At 34.8% G+C, this 25,162-nt stretch overlaps 1 protein-coding gene across 1 annotated transcript in view; it reads left to right on the forward strand.

Annotated features, from left to right (window-relative positions):
- Nucleotides 1-25,162, forward strand: part of IleRS (Isoleucyl-tRNA synthetase) — a 78,309-nt gene that overhangs the window by 22,295 nt on the left and 30,852 nt on the right. The window contains exons 5-12 of the mRNA XM_081747965.1: nt 2,079-2,267; nt 6,469-6,597; nt 10,354-10,502; nt 11,082-11,300; nt 15,193-15,383; nt 19,193-19,393; nt 20,800-20,997; nt 21,340-21,478. Of these exons, the coding sequence (XP_081604091.1) occupies nt 2,079-2,267; nt 6,469-6,597; nt 10,354-10,502; nt 11,082-11,300; nt 15,193-15,383; nt 19,193-19,393; nt 20,800-20,997; nt 21,340-21,478 (1,415 nt within the window). The remainder of the gene's footprint in view (nt 1-2,078; nt 2,268-6,468; nt 6,598-10,353; nt 10,503-11,081; nt 11,301-15,192; nt 15,384-19,192; nt 19,394-20,799; nt 20,998-21,339; nt 21,479-25,162) is intronic.

The raw sequence follows: 25,162 nt of genomic DNA on the forward strand, positions 1-25,162 counted from the left end.
TTGCATGGTTGTAAAAGTACATACTTGATAGAATATTCAATACCGCAGCGTAGGGTAGTCCTTAAAATTCTATTGCATATAATGGTAAAAAATCCAAAATTCGAAGAGTGAAACCACAGTAGACTTCATCTTATAGATCTTAATTAAAGTGGCTGATTATGGAGAAGGTAAGATATTTTGAAAGAAGATCGTAATATCGAAACGTATGCAAAGAGGAAGCAAAAACTGTTGTCTGGAGCCTGAATGATTTCTCTCAAAGAAGAAAAAAAAAGAAAAAAACCTGGTCTATGTGGTGCAGTGTGTAAGTTGAGGACTAAAAATCGAACAGTAAAGAAGCTAAGAGAGTCTTGCCCAGATCGATCATATCATATCTTTATTCACCAAATTTCATACATAATAGGAGTTGCCCAGGGGTAAAGTGCTTCCCTCTAGTGTGTACGGGGGGCCGCGGTGGCTCAGGGGTAGAGCGTTCACCTCCGGTGCTTGGGGTCCCTGGTTCGATCCAGCTCGCGCCGTGTGGACTTTGTGGTGGACAAACACCGTGCTCGTGGCTTTTCTCGAGGTTCTTCCGTTTCTTCCCACTTTCTTCATTCCACCATTTCATTCATTTCTCATCATCACCGTCTCCTTCAGCCTAACCGGCATAAGCGTGGGACGTAAAACTTAAAGATTTCGTTTCATTTTTCTCTAGTGTATACGGTCGCTCGTTCGATCCTCGTTCAAGTAAGTTCGTGGTGGACAACATCGTGTCCGTGGGTTTTCTCGGGATACTCCCGAAGAAATTGGATAGCAGCTCGTTGCGATTCATACAAATGAAAATACCGCTACGTTTGCGCTGGAAATCGAACCCATGACTACGCATTTACCATCCTGCCATTACTATTCTGCTTCTTAAAAGTCTAACATTTTATTTATATTCTTATATCATATTACATAATATTAAATTAATTATCGTAGCACCAAGACATTTTGTAACGTGAGATGATACGTATGAAGTGAGTAACGTCTAAATGCTTTCAAAAAAAGACTTCCCCTGCAAACGGAATGTAAGTTTCTTAATTAGTAACAAAATTATTCACACACAGTATAACAGTATGATAGAATAAGAATTATTTCTTTCGGATTGAAGTAAAAAGTGTTAAAATGTTATTTCTCTCTCAGAAGCTTAATTTCAATTTTTAAATATGACACGTTGTCTATTTGGCATTTGCAAATCTTCGAATCAAATGAAGACACCTAAGTTCGCTTTTGCATTCGGTTCCACTGGAGGCACAGCCTTAGCTTTTCGCTCGAGCCATACATTTTAAATATTTTCTTCGATTTGCATCTGTGATGATTTAGAGTTTGAGTTGATTTTAGTTTAGCGTCCTTTTCAGCAGCGAGGCTATATGAGACGTGGACCTACTGATTAACGTGAAATCCGAACCACATGAGCTCCCGCCGGGAATCGAACCCGGGTCTTCCTCGCCAAAGGCGCGTACGCTAACCGCTTAGCCACGAGGGAGCTCTGTGATGATTTAGAGAAAAGCCTGTTAATTTTTCAATTTTTTTATGTCATATCTAAGTTCAACCTTCACTGGATATTCATTAATATAGTCACTGGTTTGTCTAAACAGATCAGGAGTTCTGATACAGAACATATTGTCCAAATGGCTGAGTACCGATCTTAAGAATAGAAGTGAATGCGTGTAGTCGGAAGCATACAGGGTAACGTAGTGGTTAGCGCAACGACGAGGTACCCGTGTTCGGTTTCAGACTCAGTCGCGCCTTTTTTGGGAAATCTGTTTACGTCTCTATTTTTCATATGCTTGTAAAAAAAATAGATTTTACATTCAGAACTTCTAAAACATGTTGGCTTGTATAACCGTAAAAATGAATTAGAAATACATGTAAATTTGTACTGTTTACTCTTAGGTGATATTGGAGTGTAAGAATGCAAATGAAGTGTAATAAATGTTCCTTGTAATAATTTAAATTTTATCATTTATTATCGTCGATGTAGAAGTGTGCGAGTCCTCTGTTGTATGTGTATATACTGATAATAGGAACGACGAACCGTATTTATGATTTCGTTACAGATTTTCAGAATGACTACAAGACTTTGTATCCATGGTTTATGGAAACTATTTGGTGGGTGTTCAAGGAACTTTTCTATAAAGGATTGGTGTATAGAGGAGTAAAAGTTATGCCTTACTCAACAGCTTGCAATACACCACTTTCCAATTTCGAGTCTGGGCAAAACTACAAAGAAGTAGTAGATCCTGCTGGTAAGTAGTTGCTGATATTCATTTCAAATAATAATAATAATTATTATATGAGTGTGTGAACTAAAATTTGATTATGAAATTACTGATCCCAAAACTTATATCTGTAATATCTCTCACATTATCAGAAATAAAAGTTATATTGACATGATTTACAAGGCTTCTGCATATATTCAACTGTCTCGGCAAATGGATTTCTTATGTAGTAAGATATATGGTTTGGAGTTCCAAATTGTGAGTAAATTCTACCTACAAAAATTATTCATGCCAAAACTTGTAGGTGTAGTTATGTTGGAACAGACCTTGGTGGGAAAGAACATATATCTTAACGTAAATTGACGTAGATCCAGAGCCGTAGCAAGTGGGGGAAGGGGGCGAGCGGGACGGGCGCCACGGGCGCTGGTAGCAATAGGGCGCAGAACTACCAACAAGAAATAAAAAGTGTAGTAAACGATGTGGCGCCCTATTAAATCAATATTGATGTTTATTTACAAAGAAATGCATTTGTTAAATGTTTTCTTGCTCGCTACGCTCGCAATCCAACCGTTTCAATAAGACTCTCAACAACTTATTACTTAAAGAAAGTTGTTATATATGATTTGTTAATGACGATGCAATATACAAAGTGCCGAGTATTGACTTATGATGTACGCAGGAAAGTTTTCAAAATCAGAAATGATCAAGGTCTGGAATACGTGTTCAGCGTTTAGATGATCATGGGTTTGGTTAGTTGATCTCACTTTCCTACCCAATCGGATTAATCACGACAGTGAGAATGAAGGTATGAAAAATGAGAGGAGTAAAGAGACACACTCAAGCTGCTGTTTGCGCGAGAATATTAAAAATGAAGGTAAACAAGGGGAATACTAACATTTTCGAACTTGAAGCAATTGTAGAATAGGGACTTTACGGGTCAGAACTTAACCCAACGAATTTCGTCTTTTTCAAAGATTGATCATTACCATGTGATTTTTTTCTTATTCCATTGGCATATGAAATGCTTCCAATTTGAAAGAATTTATTGGAATCCTTTCTGCATCAACTACTTATATCGCAAGGATTTTTTTCTGCATACGTGGTATCTAGTTGTGTGATATTTTTATCTATCTATACACATACAAAAGATATACACACATTATATAGGGTGGGTCAAAATAAGTGTTACAAGCCAATAGCTCGTGAATTATACATCAATTAAGAAAAATGTTAAAGAGTCAATGTACAATAGAGAGAGGCCTAAAAAATGAGTCAAACACGAGGTTCCCCACCCCCATTTTGGGGGGAGGAAGGTGTACGTAAAATTTTCAAATGGGAACATAGGTCGAGTGATACCTCTTTCGAAAGAGCTTGAAAAATTGAACAATTTTTGTAGGAAACAATTTTTGATATGGGACACCGTTTTCAAGATGGCCCCCAAAAATGGCCCTGTATCAGATAAAATTTCCAGTACTTATAAATCAGAAACGGATGAGTAGAAAACGGTGAAACAAAAAATGAAAAAGGAAAAAGCCATAGGTAAGGCGGAGTGGTGGTGTTGCGGTGTCCCCAGGGTCCCCATCATGGGGCTCCGGGACCAACTTGAAAATTTCAAATAAGGATATAGGTCGAGTGTTACCTTGTTTGATAGGTCTGGGAAAACCAAACAGCTTAGTACAAAATTTGTTTTGATTTCGGGCAAGCCTGTTTCAAAATGGCCGCTGAAAATGGTTTCCCATTCAGATACAAAGCGCAGTGTTCAAACTGAGTGTTACAAGCCAATATCCAGCGAACTATGCATCAAATAAGAAATATGTTAAGAATAAATGTACAATACAGACATGCCTAAAAATGAGTCAAACACGAGATCCTAATTTTGTACTAAGCTGTTTGGTATTTCACGATCTATCAAAGAAGGTATCACTCACCCCATATTGCCATTTCAAAATTCCACGTATACCCTTCCCTCCAAAATGGAGGCGGGAAAACCTCGTGTTTAACACATATTTTAGGCCGTCTGTATTGTACATTGACTCTTAACACTTTTCTTATTTGATGCATAGTTCGCGGGATATTGGCGTGTAACACTCAATTTGAACACTGCGCTTTGTATCTGAATGTGGAACCAATTTCAGCGGTCATTCTGAAACAGGTTTGAACGAAATCAAAACAAATTTTGTACTAAGCTGTTTGGCTTTCCACGATCTATCAACAAAGTACCATTCAACCTTTGAAATTTTTAAGTTGGTCCCGAAGCCTCATGATGGGGGCACTGGGGACACCGAAACAACACCATTCCACGTTGTCTATGGCTTTTTCCTTTTTCATTTTTGCTTCACCGTTTTCTACTCAGCCGTTTCTGATTTATAAGTACTGGAAATTTTATCTAATACAGGACCATTTTGGGGAGCTATCTTGAAAACGGTGTCCCATATCAAAAATTGTTTCCTACAAAAATTGTTCAATTTTTCAAGCTCTTTCGAACGAGGTATCACTCGACCTATGTTCCCATTTGAAAATTTCACGTACACCCCCTCCCCCCAAAATGGAGGCGGGGAACTTCGTGTTCTACTCATTTTTTGGCCCCCCTGTATTGTACACTGACTCTTAATATTTTTCTTATTTGATGTATAATTCGCGAGATATTGGCTTGTAACACTTATTTTGACTCACCCTGTATGTATATATATATATATATATACGTGTGTGTATGTGTGTTAGTGTATTTTTAATGTTAATTGATAATAAGGAACCTTAAATTTAGAATTTTCATTCATTAGGAAATTAAGTAATTACTATAATTTCAAAGACATGTAGTAGCCAAAGTATATTTTGGATTTCAAATACAAACATTAAATACGTTCTTCAGTTTCATTGATTGATATTAAGAAATTCACAAAGAAGGCTCCTTCTGAACTTCCGTTACATTTCACAAAATATATTTACCGTAAAGCAATCGAAATTTAAATCCTGATCCTATTTAGGTGGTCACATACAGAATAAACTTACAAAAGTTTACAATTATTACTGAAAATTGATGCTGTCATCCATTCTAACATTTTAAAAGCATATAGTTTCTAATGTATTGAAATTTCATTTCTTATCGATAGTATGAAACGTTGTAAATAGTTGTAAATTTCCGTAACTGTTCTCCAAGTGTATTTATATACCGGTAAACCAAAGGTAGTTTTGTTGAGTTTAACAATAAGTCCAAAATAAGCCTCTCAAAAACAGCTCTTACACATAATGATCGCTTTTGGTTGTTACTGTGGTCTGTCTAAGCAGCTTGATAAAACTTCAGCATAGCATAACAACAAAAGCTGCTTCTCTTATTTGTAAATAATAATAATAATAATAAAGTAGGGGCGCCGAAATCTCTAGCTACGGCTCTGTGTAGACCCTATGAAACACATGTTAAAACTAATTTAGAACTTACTGGAATATTTGAGTAATGCAATGTTGAAATTCGTGTCAGTATTTCGAGAATGAGCTATTTTCTTTCTCAGGCCTAGAGGTATACATGAACTCACATCAACAATTTTTCTTATATCTTGAAGCAAAAACTACTGTAGCAGAAGACAAAAGTGCGTATCTTAATCATGAATCTCTTTCTTTCCTTCAGGAGTTGAGTTCAGTTGGTTTTGAGTTTAACGTCTCTTTCAGCAGCGAGGCTATATTGCGAGTGACCTACTGATTAACGTGGAATCCGAACCACATGAGCTCCCTCCGGAAATCGAACCCGGGTCTCTCACGCCAAAGGCGCCTACGCGAACCATTTAGTCACGAATGAGCTCTGTTTCCTTCAGGAGATTGTAACTGTTTTCGTACGAGTACAGAATTAATCTAATGAAATTGCACGTCCTATATAAGTTTCTACTTCAGTTGGAATACTGAAGAAATCAAGCCTAGGATATTATTACAATTTAGTCAAACAAATATTGAAAATAGCTTCACCAGTTATTCCCAAAGACACTGGCATCATTCAGGCTGTTTCACATGTAGCTGATTTTGAAAGTAAGTTAACCCCTGTTATGTTGTGTGTTTAACGAATTTGTTAAATATCGGTCAGTATCGTTTTACCAAGACATCTAGAGAAATATTCAGTTTTGCATGTTTTCAACATAATTGTACAGTTGTAGAGAGTACAACAGTGACAAGAAAGAAAAATAAAAGTCATATTTTAATGGTATCAGTCATATGTAATGGATGTTCTTTGTTTTTATTCCAGTTATTGTTAGTTTTCCTCTTGAAGATGATCCTGATGTATCAGTGATAGCTTGGACAACGACCCCGTGGACCCTGCCAAGCAACATGTCTCTTTGTGTAAATCCTGTGATGGAATATGTAAAAGTAAGAGGTAAGATGTGAGATTTTTCTTTCATGTTATTACAGTGAATATTAAAGTCGTGGTACGTATATAACAGCACAGTGGTTGTTCTTGGGAAGATACAGCGAAGGAAAGTTTAATGTCATATGGCGAAAACAGTGAAGTAACTAAACAATTTAAAAGCTTTTACAAACTTTCTAATTTTAAAGTTTGATGTACTACGTACTTTAAGTTTCCTGTTCCATTAGGTTTTTATTTATCAGCAGCAAATAACCGGATTATATTTATTAGTTATTGATCATTACTAGGGTAGCGCATTATCTTGCATTATTTCTGCTTTCTCTGATTTTTATCAAATTATAAGTAACAATATCCTTCACACGAGTTCCATTTAGAGTTGTAAATTCCAAATTCTTCACTCATCGTTTAAATAACACCCTGTTAGAAAAGAATAATAAAGGAGATTATATACAGGTGTTTGAAATACGTGTGTCGCACCTGTAACACATTTTGAGAGCTATGCCTAGTGTAGAAGGCGTAAGCTTGTGACCTTTAGTACCAACCATTTATTAGTGGCAGAATCTAAGTGTTCTACGGGGAAAGTATTTGAAAAGTAGTTCAGAAATGGTACTTAGGATGGATAGATTTTGGTATTCGTTGCATGAGAACCAGAGGAACGTAACTCCAAAAATGCGGGTTTCGTTTTCTTCATGTTTGGACATAATTTTGAAAGCCCCACTTACTGTAAATTAAAACATAACGCCATCTGTTGTAATGTAGCTCAATTACCATCTTATTAAAACCACACGTTTCTAAGAATTTAATATTTTTGTCCTCTCGCCTGTAAACCTACAAAAATGGAGTTACGTTCCTCTGGTTCTCATGCGACAATATATAGTTTGCTCCTGAATTTGATTCTGTCGCAGGAGAGATGATACCACAGCTGAGTAGTCAGTGTATAGTGTGACCTACAAAGGTCATATTACGTAAAACTGTACAAATCGATAGTAAGCAAAATGCTAATCACAGCAAACTTCTGTGGCATTGTGCTATTCTAAAAGTTTGTTGTGAAAACCATGCTAAGAGTTATTTGCAGTTGAACTTTAAGATTGGAAATACATTGAATAAGCGTGCTATTCAAAAGCTGGTCGTGAAATGACATATTATAGGATCTGTAGTGAACTCCAGAGAAACCGTCAAAAAACTTTCGCATACCAGAAATTGTTACGGAAAAGTGTACAATAATGTCACGAAGCCCAAATAAATCATAACCCAGACTTTCACACCAGTTCTGCGTTCTCCAGTTATCATTGTTTTTTAAGTCATAAAAAGGGTCAACAATTTGGATCCGTACGAAGTAACAGTGATACGCCAGTTGCACGAAATAAATAAAACAGCACGAGTTCTATGCAACGTTGTTTCAGAAATCCCCTAGTTGGAATACCTGTTTATATCCGATGAGTCATGATGCTGGTTATCAGGCTATGTGAATTTGCAAAATACGCTACACTGGCCGAAGAAAATCAAACGCTTATAGAGGAATTCCATTGCATGATACCAAGATTGGTTTGTGGTGAGAATTAACAGAACAGTCAGTTCCTAGCGTTGTGGAAATAGATGAAACTTTAAGTGAAATCAACTCACAATGGACAAATTGGAGTAAGTTTTCAACAGAATGGCGTCACAGCTCACAAACAACAACAACTCTTGAAGTGAATTCAACATGTCTTCTCCCATGACAGGATCATTAGCAGAGGGACGGCTCAGTCTTACTTCCACGTCCTCCAGATCTTTCTGTGTGAAGTTTTTAACTTTGAAATAAGCTGAAAGCAGAGGAGGAATGCGAGAACAGCCCAAAAAGTCAATCAGTTGAATATCAGCATCACTTTCACCTACGTCTCTTCCGGCAAACTCATGCCTATATTCCGTAGTAACATGCATGTCAAATTACATTCGTGTTCCAGTATCAATGGATGATCTTTTCAAGCACTTTCTTTATAGGAAAATTGCTTATAGCCAATTCCCATAATTCCGTATTTTGTGCACTTAGATGCTGAATTTTCTCGGGAATATGTTAAAAGAGTAATAATAATCCCATATATTGCACACAGCTGTGAACGATAAGTGAACAAGCACTGTTTGATTTCTGTGCTCCTGATCTAAGATTTAATCCGTGCTGGAGATACTAAATCTAGGATAATACTGCTAGCCGTTGTTTTCAGTCATTGCTGTCTCGATTCTTCGCCTTTTTTTTTTTTTTTTTTTTTCTTTTCTCATCTACATTCAATTCCAGACCGATTTCCTTACATTGATTGATTGAGGTTTAATGGGGACGTCAGCATTGTCGTCTCCGTCATGATGATTTCCTTACGTATAACCCAGAAAATACTAGTGTTTTCATGCATTGATCTTATATAATCTTCTAGGAAGTCGATGTTTTCAGCATATACCAAAAGTTGGTTAAAACTATTCATGTTTGTCATATGTTGATATTTTTTGTACTTCTTTCCTTGCTATTCATTTTTCTTTCTTTTTTGGTTGTTTTCCTGAACTATTAAGAAATACTAAGACATACCTTTACTAATCTTCAACCCTACCATCCTTTTCGTAATGTATAAAGTTCACGGTTGTATATAGAACTATATAAAATACAATATACTTTTAAAGGGCAATAAGTGGTTCACTATTACTAGCCGATTAATTTAAAGATTTAATTTTATAAAGAAAATGGAAGACGTACCATTTTGTTCATATGTTTATTATATTTAATTATTACAATAATCGAAGGTCGTTTCCGTTATTTTGGTAACCATAATCAAGGATTTAGTTTATTGTACTAATGTTTAAATCATTACGCTATTCAGTACAAAATATAGATATTATTATAATATACCAAGCATCCTGTATTGTATATGAAAATTGTTCAATCGAATCTACATGAACCTTAAAAGTGTTGATTCAAGAATAATCACATTCACAGTTATATTTAAAAGAAAAGAAAATTAGTAAAATAATTTAAGGACGGTATTGTAAAGAATCCCAAACAGGTGGACGTTGTAAATTGCATATTCTTCTAAGATGTTATATAGCTTCGAATCTTAGGCTTACCTGAAGGTTATCTGAATTGAAACTTAACCAAATACAATCTAGCTATGAAGGCCCATAATTCGAGAATAAATGAATTACATTTTCATGACCATCTGGTTGGCACATGCGCTAGTTATGGACGTGATCACAAATTCGATCTCCTGTGGGAAATACATGCTTCTGATATAGGCTTGAGCAGTTCTTTGGCTTCCAATTTAATCAGGTCCCATCGCAAAGAACCTCAATGCTGAGTAGGGGCGTTTAATTGTCATATACATTCGTCGATAATAAACAAAGAATAACTATACTTTAAAAATTACTCCTTTGTAACCTTGATATTTCACACAATATAAATTAACGTTTAGGCATAATATATAAGCTATAAAAAGTTAAGGTATGATACATGTTGTATATTCTTATAAAAGGAATGAAAATTATAAAATCTGTACTAACGTCATTTCCAAATGATGTAACAGATATATATTGAAATTCTATCGTGGTTTGACAAAGCATCTTGGGGATAGTGTTGTGAAATGTTTCTATTATTATGATTTATTTATTTATTCAGAAGCAATGGTCAAATCTAAAAGAAGTGAAATAACAAGCTTTGATCAAAACACACTGTCAACAAATACATACAGAAGGTTTATATATAAAAATGTAATGATAAATTATATTTAAATAATACTTTTCTTCCAGATAATAATACTGGCAAAGTGTATATTATGATGGAAGCGAGATTAGATGCATTGTTCAAAACTGAAGAGGAATATACTATCCTTGAGAAATTGAAAGGTTGGATGTTGAAAGGAAGGCGATATAAACCCGTTTTCCCCTACTATTTGAAGGTAAAATGTTTATATATGTTTTCTATTCTGTGAGAGAATAGCTGTACCATTTTTAATTTGGGATCATTTTTGGTATATAATTTTATTTACAAAGTAAATTATGAAGTGACAAAATCGAAGAATGAACAGGTTGTTGGCCAGTCAAAATAATAATAATAGACACAATAAAACCAAAAAGATCCCACTTCCAAAAAAATATTTCAACATTTGGATTGAAATAACATTAAAGTGATCATAATTAGTTTCTTCAATCATATTTCTTAGTACAGGCTTAGTTTTAGAATTAGCTTTAAATATGTATCTACTAAAAGAAGAAATATTTATTTCCTTGTACGTTAAATACATATCAATTGCATACTTTGGCTGGAAACACGATAATACTTTTTCTTGTACAACACTGAAGGAATTACGGTAACATTTAAAACATGGATCATTTCAAAATCCATGGCTATACCTATAAATATAAATTGCTTGTTTTAAAAGGGAAAATTTTGAGTATTTGCAAGATATTAGGTATCTTTTGATTAATTGTAAAATAAGACCCTAGTTAGATTATAATCCATATTTTTTTCTTTTCAGTTGAAAGAGAAAGGGGCTTTTCAAATACTCGCCGATAACTACGTAACAGAAGAGTCAGGTACAGGCATAGTACATCAAGCTCCATACTTTGGTGAAGATGATTACAGAGTTTGTCTTGCAGCTGGCCTGATAACGCGTGACCAAGAAATAATCTGTCCTGTGGATGCCAGTGGAAAATTTACCAAACCTGTATCTGATTTTGAAGGCCAATATGTCAAGGTAAGTACTTGCGTACAAAACAATAAAAATATAATCACAACACGATGAAAGTACACTATAACAATTTTCATCAGATGGGAGGAAAGAGAAAAGATTATACAACGGGTAAAATAGAAAACCGAGAAGCGCCATGATTCAATTCAGAATCAGGTGATAGTATTTCCATGTTATGAGTAGATGAAGGAAGATAAAACTTACGAGATGGTTAAATCGAGAGGAGTACAGAAGAACGAAGCAGTAATATAGAAAGAGAAAAAGTTATAGAAATATAAAAATTAGGGAAGAAAGCAATAAAAAACAAAGAATATGACAATGTAAATAAAGCGTAAGTACCCAGGGGAAGTAGTTTCCATCAATCTACAAAGCGTGAGTATAGACCAAACGTGAAGCAAGTAATTCGTTAGTTACTTATTTAATTTTTATTTATTTAAGTGTACTAGCTCGTATAAACTTTATAGGGCTGGAATAATCAAGATAATTCGTTGGGATTTTTATATCATAAAATTGAAATATAATTTTGTTACGAGGTTTTTGAACTCACCTTGTTTCGTTCGAAGTCAATATTTTTTCATCCTGATAATTTCAATGGCTTATTTGGTCTATCGTAGAACAATTAGAAGGGACATATTAGAAAATTCGAGATATTACAAAAGCAAATTTGTAGTAAGGAGAACGTTCTTACCTTAACACTAGAAGGACCAAGCCGTCATTTTGACGGCATCACGTAAAACAATTTTCTATATCTCATACATTTCTTTGAGTTATGCAACCATACTTTAGGACTTTTATTATTTTAAGGAGAGGTTTGATATAGCATATAAACATTGTGTGTCTATTTTAAATAAATACGTATTTTTGTTGTATACCCTAAAAGGACCAAACCGTCAATTTGACTGCCTCATTTAAAAATCTATATTTTGTTGTTGATGTGGACTGTTTTATAGGTTGTACGCTATATGGTAATAATAAATGTAGTATTTCTGTTAGAAACAATAAATTTTGAAATATTTTACGTTATTTTTCAACGAATTTGCTATTTGATATATGTTTTATTTCTGCTTTTCATTGCTGTAAAGGTAAAATATTTGGTTCTTCTTTGATTGATTTCTTCTTGAATTATGTTCGTATCATGTTGGTAAGATTGTTCTCTGTAGAAATAAAGATTTTTTTAAAGGTACATATGAATAATTACAAAAGCAATACGAGACCTGATAAAATGTTACGTGCTTTCTAAGATTTGAGTGAAAATGAATTTCGCTTGGAAGAACAACAGGGATATTGCTTCGATGAAGCCAGCAGTAGTAGATAGAATGCAGTGTCTGAAGCTACTTCTTCGGATAAGAGGAAGGAAACAGATACAGAAGTTTCCAGAAGTAATCAATCAAATGTCTTTATAGCAGGTCATGGGACACGTTGGAGTAAAATGGACAGACAGAACAATGGACAATGCTGGGTGTACTGCCTCACACGACATCCTTTGCGAGAAACCTGTTCGTTATATTATGCGTTACATCATATTGAAGATGGTGATTTTGGTAGTGCTTTTCGCTTGTTCATAGACGAGACAATGTTAAGAAACATTCTGAAATGCACCGTTATTGAAGCTCAGACAGTGTCAAGATTCTCTTGGGCCATTGTCAACTGCAGAACACTTTCATTTTTTAGCAATATTGATATTTCGTGTAGCTTCAGATATATCTGTAAAGGAACTATAGAACGTAAGCTGTGGACCAGTGTTTTACAGAGAGATTATGGAAAGAAAGATATTTCTTGAAATAATGAAGTTTCTTCGGTTTGATGAAAAGTGCCCTAGCTCTTCAAGACTGAAAGCAAACAAGCTTGCTTTGGTATCATCTGTGTAGAACTTATTCATTGAGAATTGTATCAGGCACTATAAAACCCACGACAGTGTTTGTGTGGATGAGCAGTTATTCTCTAGTAAGATGACATGCAAATACATATAATATATGACAAACAAGCCTGACAAATTTGGATTCAAATGTGGCTGCTTGCAGTTCTAAAGTCACGGTATCAACTAAAAGGCATTCCCTACCTGGGAAACGACTAAGAACGACGTCGGGACTTATAGTTAGGCGAATATATTGTTCTGAAGACGATGAATTCTTTTCTCAGCAGAGGACTGAATGTTACATGCGATAACTTTTCTTACAAGTTAAAAATTAGCCGAATCTTTGAAAAAGAAACAATTGACCTTGATTGGTAGTACGCGTCCAAATAGAAGAGAACTTTCCAAAATGTACTTGAATCAGAAAGAAAATAATATGTTCACTACAAACCTTTATGGATATCAATCAAAATTCACTCACAGTACACAAGTGTAAACGCAAGAAAAGTGTTTCTCTCTTGAGTTCAGTGCATACAAGTTGAAATAAAAATGTATTGAAAATGTAAATTCACCTTCATGTAATAAAAAGTTTGAAATAAATATAATGATTTTGGTGTATTATACACTGGGTCTGTGCTAAAGAAAAATAGCCCAGCCAATGTCTACAGGGCAGGTAGTGTGATCACGTGATTAGTAAAAAAGGATTTCATACGTGGGAATGTACGTATTATTCCTTTATTTTAATTTTTCATGTCACTGTCCTGTGAATAAACTTTCGATATTAATATTATAGTTAATGTATTGACGGGATCTAGTGGATCACCCTGTATTATATCACGACAAAAACTTACATAAAACATAAGCTAGTCGATTAAACATGATAAACTAAAGCTAAAATAAGAGAAATATAAAGAAAAATGATATATATCTCTTGCATTTAAATAGCCGTCAAAATGACGGCTCGGTACTTCTAGGGAGGTAAAAATTTTGGTCCTTCTAGTGTTAATGAACTGAAAGTCTTATTACAGTAGCTTGAAGTTCAACTATTTCTATAACTTTTTTTTTCTTTCTTCTCATGATTCAGTTTCCATTAGTGATGATAGATTTGTAAAATATTGAATGTCATAACTCAAAATTATTAAGAGGTCAATTTTTGTGGTAAAATCACCGTTATGTAATATTAGCATTTGTTAATCAAGGTGCCTGTAATTGTATCCCCTTCCTTATTAATTCCTCTGCCTGTATTGAGATCTGGATTTCTGATACAGCTCTTTTCAATATGCGTCAAATTTATGCAGGATGTGTATATAATAATTGTTGATGTCTCTAAGCTAAATTCTTGTAAGTTCATGCTTAGCTAAGCCTACGTTTGGCGATGCTCCCTGTTAGGAATCTGTAATGTGTTTCCTAATGCTTGTTTTAAGGTTACATATGCCAATATTAAATGTTCCGACATTCGCATGTACGTAGGAGACCAGGTTTCGGTTCCAGGCGGAAGCTCATGGTTCGGATCCTACATTAAGCTGTAGGTCTTATATAGCCTCGCTGCTGAAAGGGACACTAAACTAAAAAAAATATCAATACATTCGCATGTAATTTCATAAGGTACTCATTGAGTCTTAGTTTACAAAGTGATTCAGTTTGCTATCAATGAATTTTGATTTTTCTGTATTAATATAGAGCATAAAAATTTTTCATATTTTCGGAGAACTTTTCTCTAATGCATATGCATGTGAAACCAAGAAATCGTGATCAATTTCTGTTCTGTATTTGAGTTTTAACTTTGACCGACTATGAGAGTTATTGTGTACTATTTCTTTAGAGTGTTAGCATTGTACTCATTTTCTTTGTTTTTTTTACAAACACCTTCTAAAGCTGAAGAAGGTAGTTAAGTGGATAAGTCAACAAAATTATTGAAATAGAACACAACTGAAGTGTTCATATTGTCTTCAAAATTGTGTTCTTTTAATATAATAACCTATAAGTATAATTTTATTAACACTAATTTGTTTTCGGAATGGTGAACTTGCTCTCTCCATTTTACAGGATGCTGATAAGAATATAATTAAGTGGCTGAAAGAAAATGACCGATTAGTTCATGCAAGCACAGTGAAGCATAGTTATCCCTTTTGCTGGAGATCGGAAACACCGCTTATTTACAAAGCTGTTCCATCTTGGTTTATCCGCGTCGAACACATGACAGAACAACTGTTGAATTCAAATCAGAAGACTTACTGGTAATTATTTACATTGCATTTGGGTATTGCAGTATTCTTTTCTGGTTGTGCTGAAATCTGTTTAATGTAGTAGATGTGGTTCGTGTTCAACTGGATGATGCATGATCAGTTCACCAGGTTCCAATAGCATTATTTCTGGCTCTGTAAACCATCGTACGCTACCACTTAATACTCCTGTTCCTCACTGTATTAAATCAGCAATGAAAATTCTGTTCCTACCTGAAATCTTACATGAACTCTGGCACATCAAAGATACATTCTGTATCTTTCGGCTACATGTGATTACTTAGTACATATCTGAATCTTGGACAAATCTGTAAATCTGAGAATTAGTATATATAGGGTGTTCGGGAACGATAGGAAGAAAAAGGGGGGAATGAATTATTATATGAAAATATGAAATATATAGACACATGAGTAAGTGCGTCATTCCAGAGCTATAGCCCGCTGAAAATTGGGAGAAATGATAAAATAAAAGGTCTTAAGTGGAGAACGAAATGTCAGCTCAAGGTCGGGCAAAAGGACGTAGTGCCTAATAATGAAATAATAACCTTTTTGAGCCTAGACTTCACTAATGCACCCTTGGATATGGAACAGTGATAACGACAAGGTTAGCCTCGAAGAATAGATGATGATTCGTGAAATCGTGTAGAAACGAAAAATGGTACATCAGGAACTGAAAACTAGCACACCTTCTATATCCACTGGCACATTACTGGAATCTAGGCACAAAATAAATAGTATGTTCTTTTTACCCAACCTAGATTCGACATTTCGTTCTCGAGTTACGATTTTTTTTTTTTTTTTTTTTCGTAACGTTCTTTCCAATTTTCGCCGGGCTATAATAACTCCTAAATGACGTATTTGTGTACGAAAGGTGTTTTTTTACGTTACCGTGTGAGAATTGATTTCCCAAAGTTTTTTGATGTTGTTTCCAAAGATCCCATATATGTTATTAAGTAGGCATATCTGAGAGAAAATACTGAATAGATGCGAATATTGTACGATTTAGATGGATTCTGCTGTTTGATAAATAAGTAATATCGATTCTTGGAAAAATGTATAATCGCCATTAAAAGTCTCCTTACTAAATTACGTCAGCATTAAAATTACAGCAGTCCTATTAGAGCGGCTTTTCCAAGAATCTTAATCCTTTGTCAGGAAAGCGTTACTCCGCCCAATTCTCACCTAACAGTGTTCAAGTTTGACACGTCCGTGAAAGAATAATTTTTACTTTCTTCATAACTGCAACACTAATTGACAATTTAGTTCACTGCTGTCGTGAAGAAACAGTAACTATCATGTATAAAGAAAGGGAAAAATGAAACACCTAGTTACTAAAGGCGATCAAAATAATAGTGTGGAAAAATACGTTTGACGTACTATTATTGTTTCAAGGTTGAACAGATATAATTATATCAATCATAACTGATGTATGTGCTTTGACGTGCTTGTAATATAAGTATTTTTTCCCCCTCACTCATACTTACGTAACTGTCCACTGGTCGTCTTCCACTGCAGGGCAGTAAGTATGGCATCTCCAGCACTCTTCTCCAGTTGATTCAAGCAAGAATTTAAAAGATAAGTTTTACTTCTTCATAAATGAAAGTTGACGAAAGTGTTTCTAGCACATCAAAAAACTTGCACTTCGGTTCATATAAAATAATTAACGCCATTGATACATTGTATGAGAACGAAAACTGATGTGCTTCTTGCTTCAAAGTCAGCTGCAGACTCTGGTCTGCCAATTCTAGCTAAAACCCAAAAGTATGAATGACTCTATTATTCTGGAAACTATGCAGTTCTGTCTAAATCCGTGAGAATGGATTTTATATAACGCAGCAAGTCCTAATGTTAAAGAAAAGTAATGAAATTACACTATTCTTTAAAATAAATTTTAAAAATTACCAAGATTTATTCTCAAATATTTAAAGCTCAAAAGTTGGTTTCATAAGCCTTTTGTTTAAATTATTCCAACCTGTGGTTTTCATAACACAATAAGATCTAAATCTATAGCTTCCTATTAGCATTGACTGCAGCGTTGTTCTCCCCAGTAAGTTCGTAGTTTTTTAAACTTTATATGTTTCCTTTTCTCTCCTTTCCATTTTTATTTTCCCTTGATCAAAGTTTCAGAAGAGAGAAGGAAGCTTGGAAGCTTTGCAAGAGTTAGAATCACATGGAATTAAAATGATCTATTGTCAGGGTGTAAAACGTAAGAACTCCCTATGTATCAGTCAAATCAGTCAATATCTTTTTATGCTATACCATATGTGTATGTAGGTATTAGGTAAATATCATGTAAATTGTCCCACTACATATAGAGTGGTTTTAAAAGAAGTTGGAGGAGGGGGGGATACTGCTTAAATAATAAACAATTTTGTAAGCCAAGATCAAAAAGTAAAGGAAAAGTATTAATCCCCATTTCTCTGAGAAGTAACATTTGCTTTTGTAAATATGTTTCTTAGTGAACCTTGCAGTGATTTTATACATAAGGCGTTCCGGGTAGTAAAGGGGAACTCGAGAAAGGTTACGTGTAATCTGAACGCTCTGAAACTACCTTTGAAGTATTCGAGTAGTGATACCAAACTACTCTGTGGCAGCGAGTTTTCGTGCATGTATGTATGTATAGTTTGTGGAAGTCATTTCTCTTTCCTTAGAAAAGACAAGTTCAAATTAAAATAAATGGGCGATTAGTTTAAGAATTCAGAGTGCGCTGTGTTCCGTGTTGGTTCCTGTTTCATCCCATACTGTTTGCAGAATGCTCGGCGAACTGTTGTTACATCTGTAGTGCTGTTGGACAATGAAAGTCCGTTGCCCCATCATCTCCGAATTATTCTCTTTGCATACAGAGCTGAAATTCTGAGACTTAGCACGGCTCCCTGTGAATTTTTGTACACCTGCAAAGAAAAGGGAGTTGCAAGGAGAAGTTTTAAATTACGAGGGTGAGGGAAGTAAATATTGATACATTTTTTAACTGTTACCAAACCTATGTGATATCTTCAACGTTGTTTTTTTTTTTTTTTTTCAGTTTTTGTTTTTCTTAAAATAGTTATTTTTCATGTATTTCTATCATTTTAACCTTAACGTAATGGAATTTCCGTACTCTTGATGAAAGATTAAGTCCTTTCACTCCGGAATATTTAATGTTAACTATATATCAGATTAACATAGCGAGCTATAAACCTGCTCTAATGCATTATTATTATTATTATTATTATTATTATTATTATTGAAACTGATGTTTATTTTATTTAATCTAAGCCAGCGTATCACTGAGTCAATATAAAGAGAGTTTAGAAAGAGACAAAAGCTAAAAGATGAAAAAATTGATTGAAGTGAAGAGATCATCAAAAAGTTACAAGAGATCAAATTTTTAAATTATTTTTGTTGTTGTTAGTATTATTATTTTTAAATACTTTTTGAGTGCAGTGATCAAGTTTCTCATACAATAAAAAAATGAGCGAAATAATGTGTGTTCCTTAGAATTGTTAGCGATTTTATTATTTTCTATCACCCTGTTGTGTTTGTTAGTGATATAGCTGGCAGTTAATCAAATGAAGTGAACAAATCAAAGTAGCTTGTTGTTTCTGTTGTTGAAAATGGTCAAATATACACTTATGGATTGAAATAAAGCAGTGAATGTTTCATAGATCCGAATGTATTTAATGTTTAATTCTGGATTTGAATATAGACAACCTGAAAGAGACTATTGCCCAATATTAGATTTCGATTATGTATATCATAAGTTATATGCAGTTTCTCTGTAGTTGGATATACATAGCAATTAAAGGTATATTACTTTATTACAGGGTACCTGATTTTGTAAAAGAGAAGCGATTTGCCAATTGGTTGAAGGAAGCCCGTGATTGGGCTGTGAGTCGCAATCGATACTGGGGAACCCCAATTCCAATCTGGGTGTCAGATGATGGAGAAGAAATAGTGTGTGTAGGAAGCATAAAAGAGTTGAGAGAACTTACAGGCCAAGAAGTAAACGATCTCCATCGTGAAAGGTATGTGCCATCTTAAGTCAAGGGAACATTCTTAGATTCGAGATAAATCACACTCATTTAGACAAATAAATATTTACGTAGCTACTTAACGATATTCACAATTGTGTGATTGCTTGGTTTTAAATTATCATACAAGATTTTTCTATCCTAAGTGTATATGTATAAAGTGAATAGTTGATTTTAAATATAATTTGGGAAGAGGGTTAATCATTGCAGAACTTCATAAAACACTTTCATAAAATCTGATAAAATTCACTTGTTTCCTGTTGTTTATACGCCTCTTTACAGTTAACGCATTCATCCTAGTCTCAGGGGACTTCGACAGTCCTTAAAGGAAAAAATTCGATCAGAAAGTAGAGTAGATAAAATGGAATGTTAGACTAGAAAGTGTGAAAACTTTTCACGAAAATGTGAAGAAAGAAAGAAAGAAAAAAAAAAACTGAATGTTTAACACTGCTAAAGACTTCAGTGGTAGAAACTCCTGTCTCCCTTCGACGTGCCCTTCTCCCAATATTTTATTGTTATTGATAATACTATTATCAAAGCAAGTCCTGTCTTTCCATATTTTATGCAACCCTTCTTCCCTTGTGGCATTCCTTCAAAATATGATAGACATATTTATTAAAATTACAAGCATAAAGAAAAAAGTGAGAGTAAATATATTTTTTTTTTAATATTACTGTGTTAGATAATAAAATAATAAATTTTCGGTTCAATGAACTTAAACAAAAAATTCGGAAGATTGTATTTCTTATTGACTTTGAAATACTATCATATTTTCAAGCATCTTTCATGTATAAATCATACAAAACCATCCGATTTCCAGAAGTCCACTGCTTTTCTCGCATTTTTTTTTTTTTTTTTTTTTCATTCAATCATTTTGATGAAGCGAAATTACTACATGAAACAATAAGTATATGAGTTTCTACGCACTAAAAAATTATGCATTTTAACTTTACTTTAAGCTCTTGTAAAGTAAAGGATGGACATGAGTGGATATAGCTAGCACGGATTTAAGAGTTCAATTTAACATGAGCCATAAACCTTTTCATTGTATATCTCGGGCCTTTGAATTTTTGGGGAAAAAATGGCACAATAGTTCAATGTTTACGACAAACACGTTAATGCAGGTGTACTGAAGGAAGCTTCATAGACATATTAAAGTTGTAGTTCACTATATTAACAATTGAAAAGTTCATACAAAATTCAACATTGATAGTTGTTTCATAAATCTGTAACATAGCAGGGAGAAGGAAATTGAGATTTTTTAGTGTTTATTTTTAAGGCAGTTGTTAATACGTTTTCAGTGATAAGTAATAATGTTTAAAATTTTCCATATGCAATGCTGTAAGTGTATTTAGTCTGTTTTTTTATGTATGTACTGACAACAAAATTTCTTGTTTCAGCGTTGACCACCTGACCATTCCGTCGAAGATTCCAGGCAACCCTCCTCTGAAGAGAGTACCAGAAGTATTTGACTGTTGGTTTGAATCTGGATCTATGCCTCTTGCTCAATTTCACTATCCTTTCGAACGAAAGAAGGATTTCGAAGATTCTTTTCCTGCAGATTTTATAGCAGAAGGCATAGATCAGACAAGAGGATGGTGAGTAGTCTTTTATTTATTCAAATGTAGTTTATACTTAGTTCTGTTTTGAAGGAAGAAAGGCAACGTTGAACTGTAGAATTAATTATAAGTAGAGTACAGTAGTTTCAGATAATTCTGATGGCGGTGTATACTAATGAGCTATGATAACTCGTCTAAAATTGATTTTTTTTTTTTTCGTACTATCGGACGTAATCTTGAAAGTACCTTGAAGTTGTACAATCTAGCAAGTAATTTTCGTTGTTCTTAAATGCACATATATTTCTAATCGTTAGTACCTCATTTGCCGATCTCTTTTTTTGGTGCAAGTAATATTCAAAATTCCGAATATGTGTGTTCTAGGTTCTACACACTGCTTGTAATATCAACAGCATTGTTTAATAAACCTCCCTTCAAAAATCTCATTGCTAATGGATTGGTGTTGGCATCTGATGGACAGAAGATGTCGAAGAGGAAGAAGAATTATCCAGATCCAATGGAAGTACGTAAATAATTAAATTGTTTTCCCTTTTTGTTGCTATTATTAATTAATGTTTTGTATATTTATGACAAAAATGATGTGAAATTATTGCTTAAGATATACTTTTGTAGAAAGGGGTTACATTGTAATCGTGTTTAAAAATAAACATTCGTCTTCCTTTTAAAAACTCGAATCGCATCCGCAGAAAGTTTACTTTATTGCTTATACTATGTAACATACATTAGGTAACGTAGTTGCACAGATTTTGACTATTAGTTTCATTTCCTTTAATTGTTTTTAAAAAAATGCTTATATATATGTGTGATAATTGCTTGTAACGGGAATTGACTCAAAATTCTAATATTAAGAGAGAGTTTTTATTATTATTATTATTTAAAAAAAATCTTTGGAGGAATGTAAAAGTTATAACATAAATCAAGCTAAATAATCTCCAGTGGAAAGTTAAATGCCAAGATAAAAATAATGAATAAATACTAATTATACTCAGATTTCTGAGAAAGAAAAGAGAATGATTTCTAATATAATAATTATGAACTGTAGAATAGAGTTGCGTACAAAAATCAAACAAGACACTTCTAAATACTAATTGAATGCAATTGAATATTATCCTTATTAATGCAGAATTGAATTTTTTACAGTAATTATCAATTTTGTGAGCACAGATCTTAATAGCTTATATAAGAATTAAAAAAAAAACAAAAAAACTTACCGATATACAATATCTATGGTATAATACATGGCACTTACTAAACCTCATTAAATAGGTGATCATACTTGGTGAACACTGAATCTAATGGACCAAGGTAATGGAATAAAGTCGATATCTTTAGCACAGGCTCTTTACAATATAAATATATACATTCAAATATAACCATAACTTTCTCACTAAAAATTAGGCGAAGTAGAATTTCCCTATAAAACTTCACAATTAATAAACTTGAACCTTTCCAAACCATTATCAATAAATCCAACTTAAGTACGACGTATGTAATTCGACTTTTTCATTGACTCCAAATTAAATTATGTTGCACCTACCACGTTTCGAAAGCAATTATACCGAGTCCGACCCCATGCTTTCGAACGAGGGACGAGTGATTCCATAAAATGCCGTTGGCACTGGTGGCTAGCCACTCAGCGTCAAGACACTCACTTCTTCCTCCCCCCGTCAGTAGCAAAGATACACTACAGGATAGGAAATTATTTTCAGTTATCGAGAAATTACGAGATAGAGATCTAAATCTCTAACCGTTACAGCCAGCAAGAAAACTTTGTAAAGGAAAATTTATACGCCTTTATTTACTGCAATCCTACATCGGGATAAGATGTAGCATTTCTAAGTGAAAAGTGGATATTCAGAATTATTATTACAACATATAATCGGAAAATAAATTCCTTAGGCTGGCATTTATGAGGAGTTGTATCGAAGGCGAAGATAATGCTACAAATATTAAGCATTATTCCCATATTTTCCTCATATAGTTTCCATCATAAAAATGATGCACTTATCCCTCCGCTTCACAAGTCTGAATATCCCCCATTCGTAAAACTGGAGATTTCTGAATACGGATAAATGTGCATAATAGCAATTTCCAGGTTTTCATAGATGGAAACTACGCCCTAATACTTTCCTTCACGGAAGGGAAGTAGTAGTAGTCACCGTGCATCAAATCAGGACTGTAGTGCAGATTGTCCAGGCGCTTCCAACCGATGTTCACAAGGTGATTGACAATTGCTGCACCATGAAAAATCTTGCACTGTCGTGTAGAACATTCTTAATCGACATCTTTGCTATTATACGCATCAAGCACGCATTGATCTGCTCTTTCCTTTCACACAGCACTGTATTATTACAGCATATTGCAAACCTAATATGCTTCTTAAGAGAAAAGGTACGGAAAACTTTCTTTCCGACTATCTCGTGTACTTTAACACGACAGTACAGAATAAACTAAAATATACGTTTCAATGATTTTTTTTTTTTTTTTTAATTTCCTAGTCTCAGTAATACAGAGGTTGTTCAGCCTACGTTTGACCGATTTCGTTCCTTCCCCCTTCCGGACTGAATGGACTCACCCGACCTGGCTCGTGGCGTCCTGCAGTGTTGTGCAGTGGCTTCCTGGGAACGGAGTTGTTTTTCCGCGCGGACGACAATAACGCACAAAACAGGACCATAGTTGTGAGTGTTGTGTTAAATTTGTTTCCAAGTATGTGGGTTTCCGCTCTGTGACCAAAATGCCGCCCGAACTAAGCCGGTTTTGGGAAGGCTATGTTGCCACTCTTTATGACGCCCACTTTAGTGTTTCTGTCATTAGAAAACAGTGCAAGAAGAATGGTTGCAACATCAGTTTAAGTGGAATAAAAAATGTTATTAAAAAGTCAAGGGCAACGAAGCTCCACCAACGAAGTTGCCTAGGAAGCGGGAATGCACCAAGGCCACCTCCACCATGTTTAGGAAACTTCGCAAAATGGCAATGCAAGAAAATCCGCCAACACAAAGGTGTATGGCTAATTGTCTTGACGTGTCTTTGGGGACTGTGAGCCGGACGTTACACCATCAACTCAAGCTGGAAGAAGTCATGAAAGCTCGCGGCCATCTTCTCACGGATGCCCACCAAAAGGAACGAAAGTGTAACGCCCGGAAGCTGTACGAACGGCATCTGGCAAAACAAAGGTGGATGTACGTCGTGACGCTCGATGAAGCATAGATTTACCTTTCCGACTGCGGCAAACCGAGAGCCATCATGTACCGAGAGAAAGGCGCCAAGAACTGCAGAAGGTGGGTCCGTGTCTGTAAAGAATCCTTCCCAAAATGGTTCATGGTCGTTACTGGCTACTGTTACCGAGGTAAACTGAAGATACGTAGGGTAGCGAAGAACTGCAAAATAAATTCTCAGTAATTTCAGGAGCAGATCATGCGGCCGATCTACGAGCATGAGATTCCAACAATGTACGGAAATGACGCCAATCTGGTGCGCATTCACATGGACAAGGCCGCATCACATACCTCACGATCGTCCCTCGTATTCTACAGGGAGATGGAGGAGGCAAGTGGTATACAGGTGATACCTTTCAATGAGGTACCTGTTAAATCTCCAGGTGCAAATCCTATGGACTATTGTAGATTTGGATTGCTGAAGCGGGCTTTCGGAAAACGGAGTGTGACAACTGTGGAAGGACTTTGGAAAGTTGTGCAAAGGGAATAGGACAAGATTCCCCTCCCAGTTCTTCAGAGAAGCCTATTATAGTGGAAATTACGCTGTTGCGCTCTTGTTAGGAACCAAGGGAAACACATCGAGCACTTACGGACCTGGCGCCATGGATTCTTCTAAATTTTTAGGTAAGTCGAAATTGGCCAAATGTAGACTGAACAACCTCTGTATTTCTGATTTCTGTTCCTTTAACCTCAAAATTTAAAAAAAAAGAAAGAAAAAAAGAAAAAGAAAAAAAATCTATTACTGAAACCTTAAAAGTATAAAACAGGAAATTGAAGAATAAGCAGAATTATACTGACTATAAAATCCATGCCAAAATGAAACTGTTGGGAATAAGGCCAGATTTTACTTCAGAACTGGTTGCACATAGGCCCACGCTCATTCTTCTGGCGATTATTTGAACTGCTTCCACAGTACGTACTAGATAGTCCGATTTTAACTGAGCATTGTTAAGCACATCGCTCACATTTTG

Source organism: Thermobia domestica, chromosome 2, assembly GCF_964235325.1.
Source record: "Thermobia domestica chromosome 2, izTheDome1.hap1.1, whole genome shotgun sequence".
Classification (NCBI taxonomy): Eukaryota; Metazoa; Arthropoda; class Insecta; order Zygentoma; family Lepismatidae; genus Thermobia; species Thermobia domestica.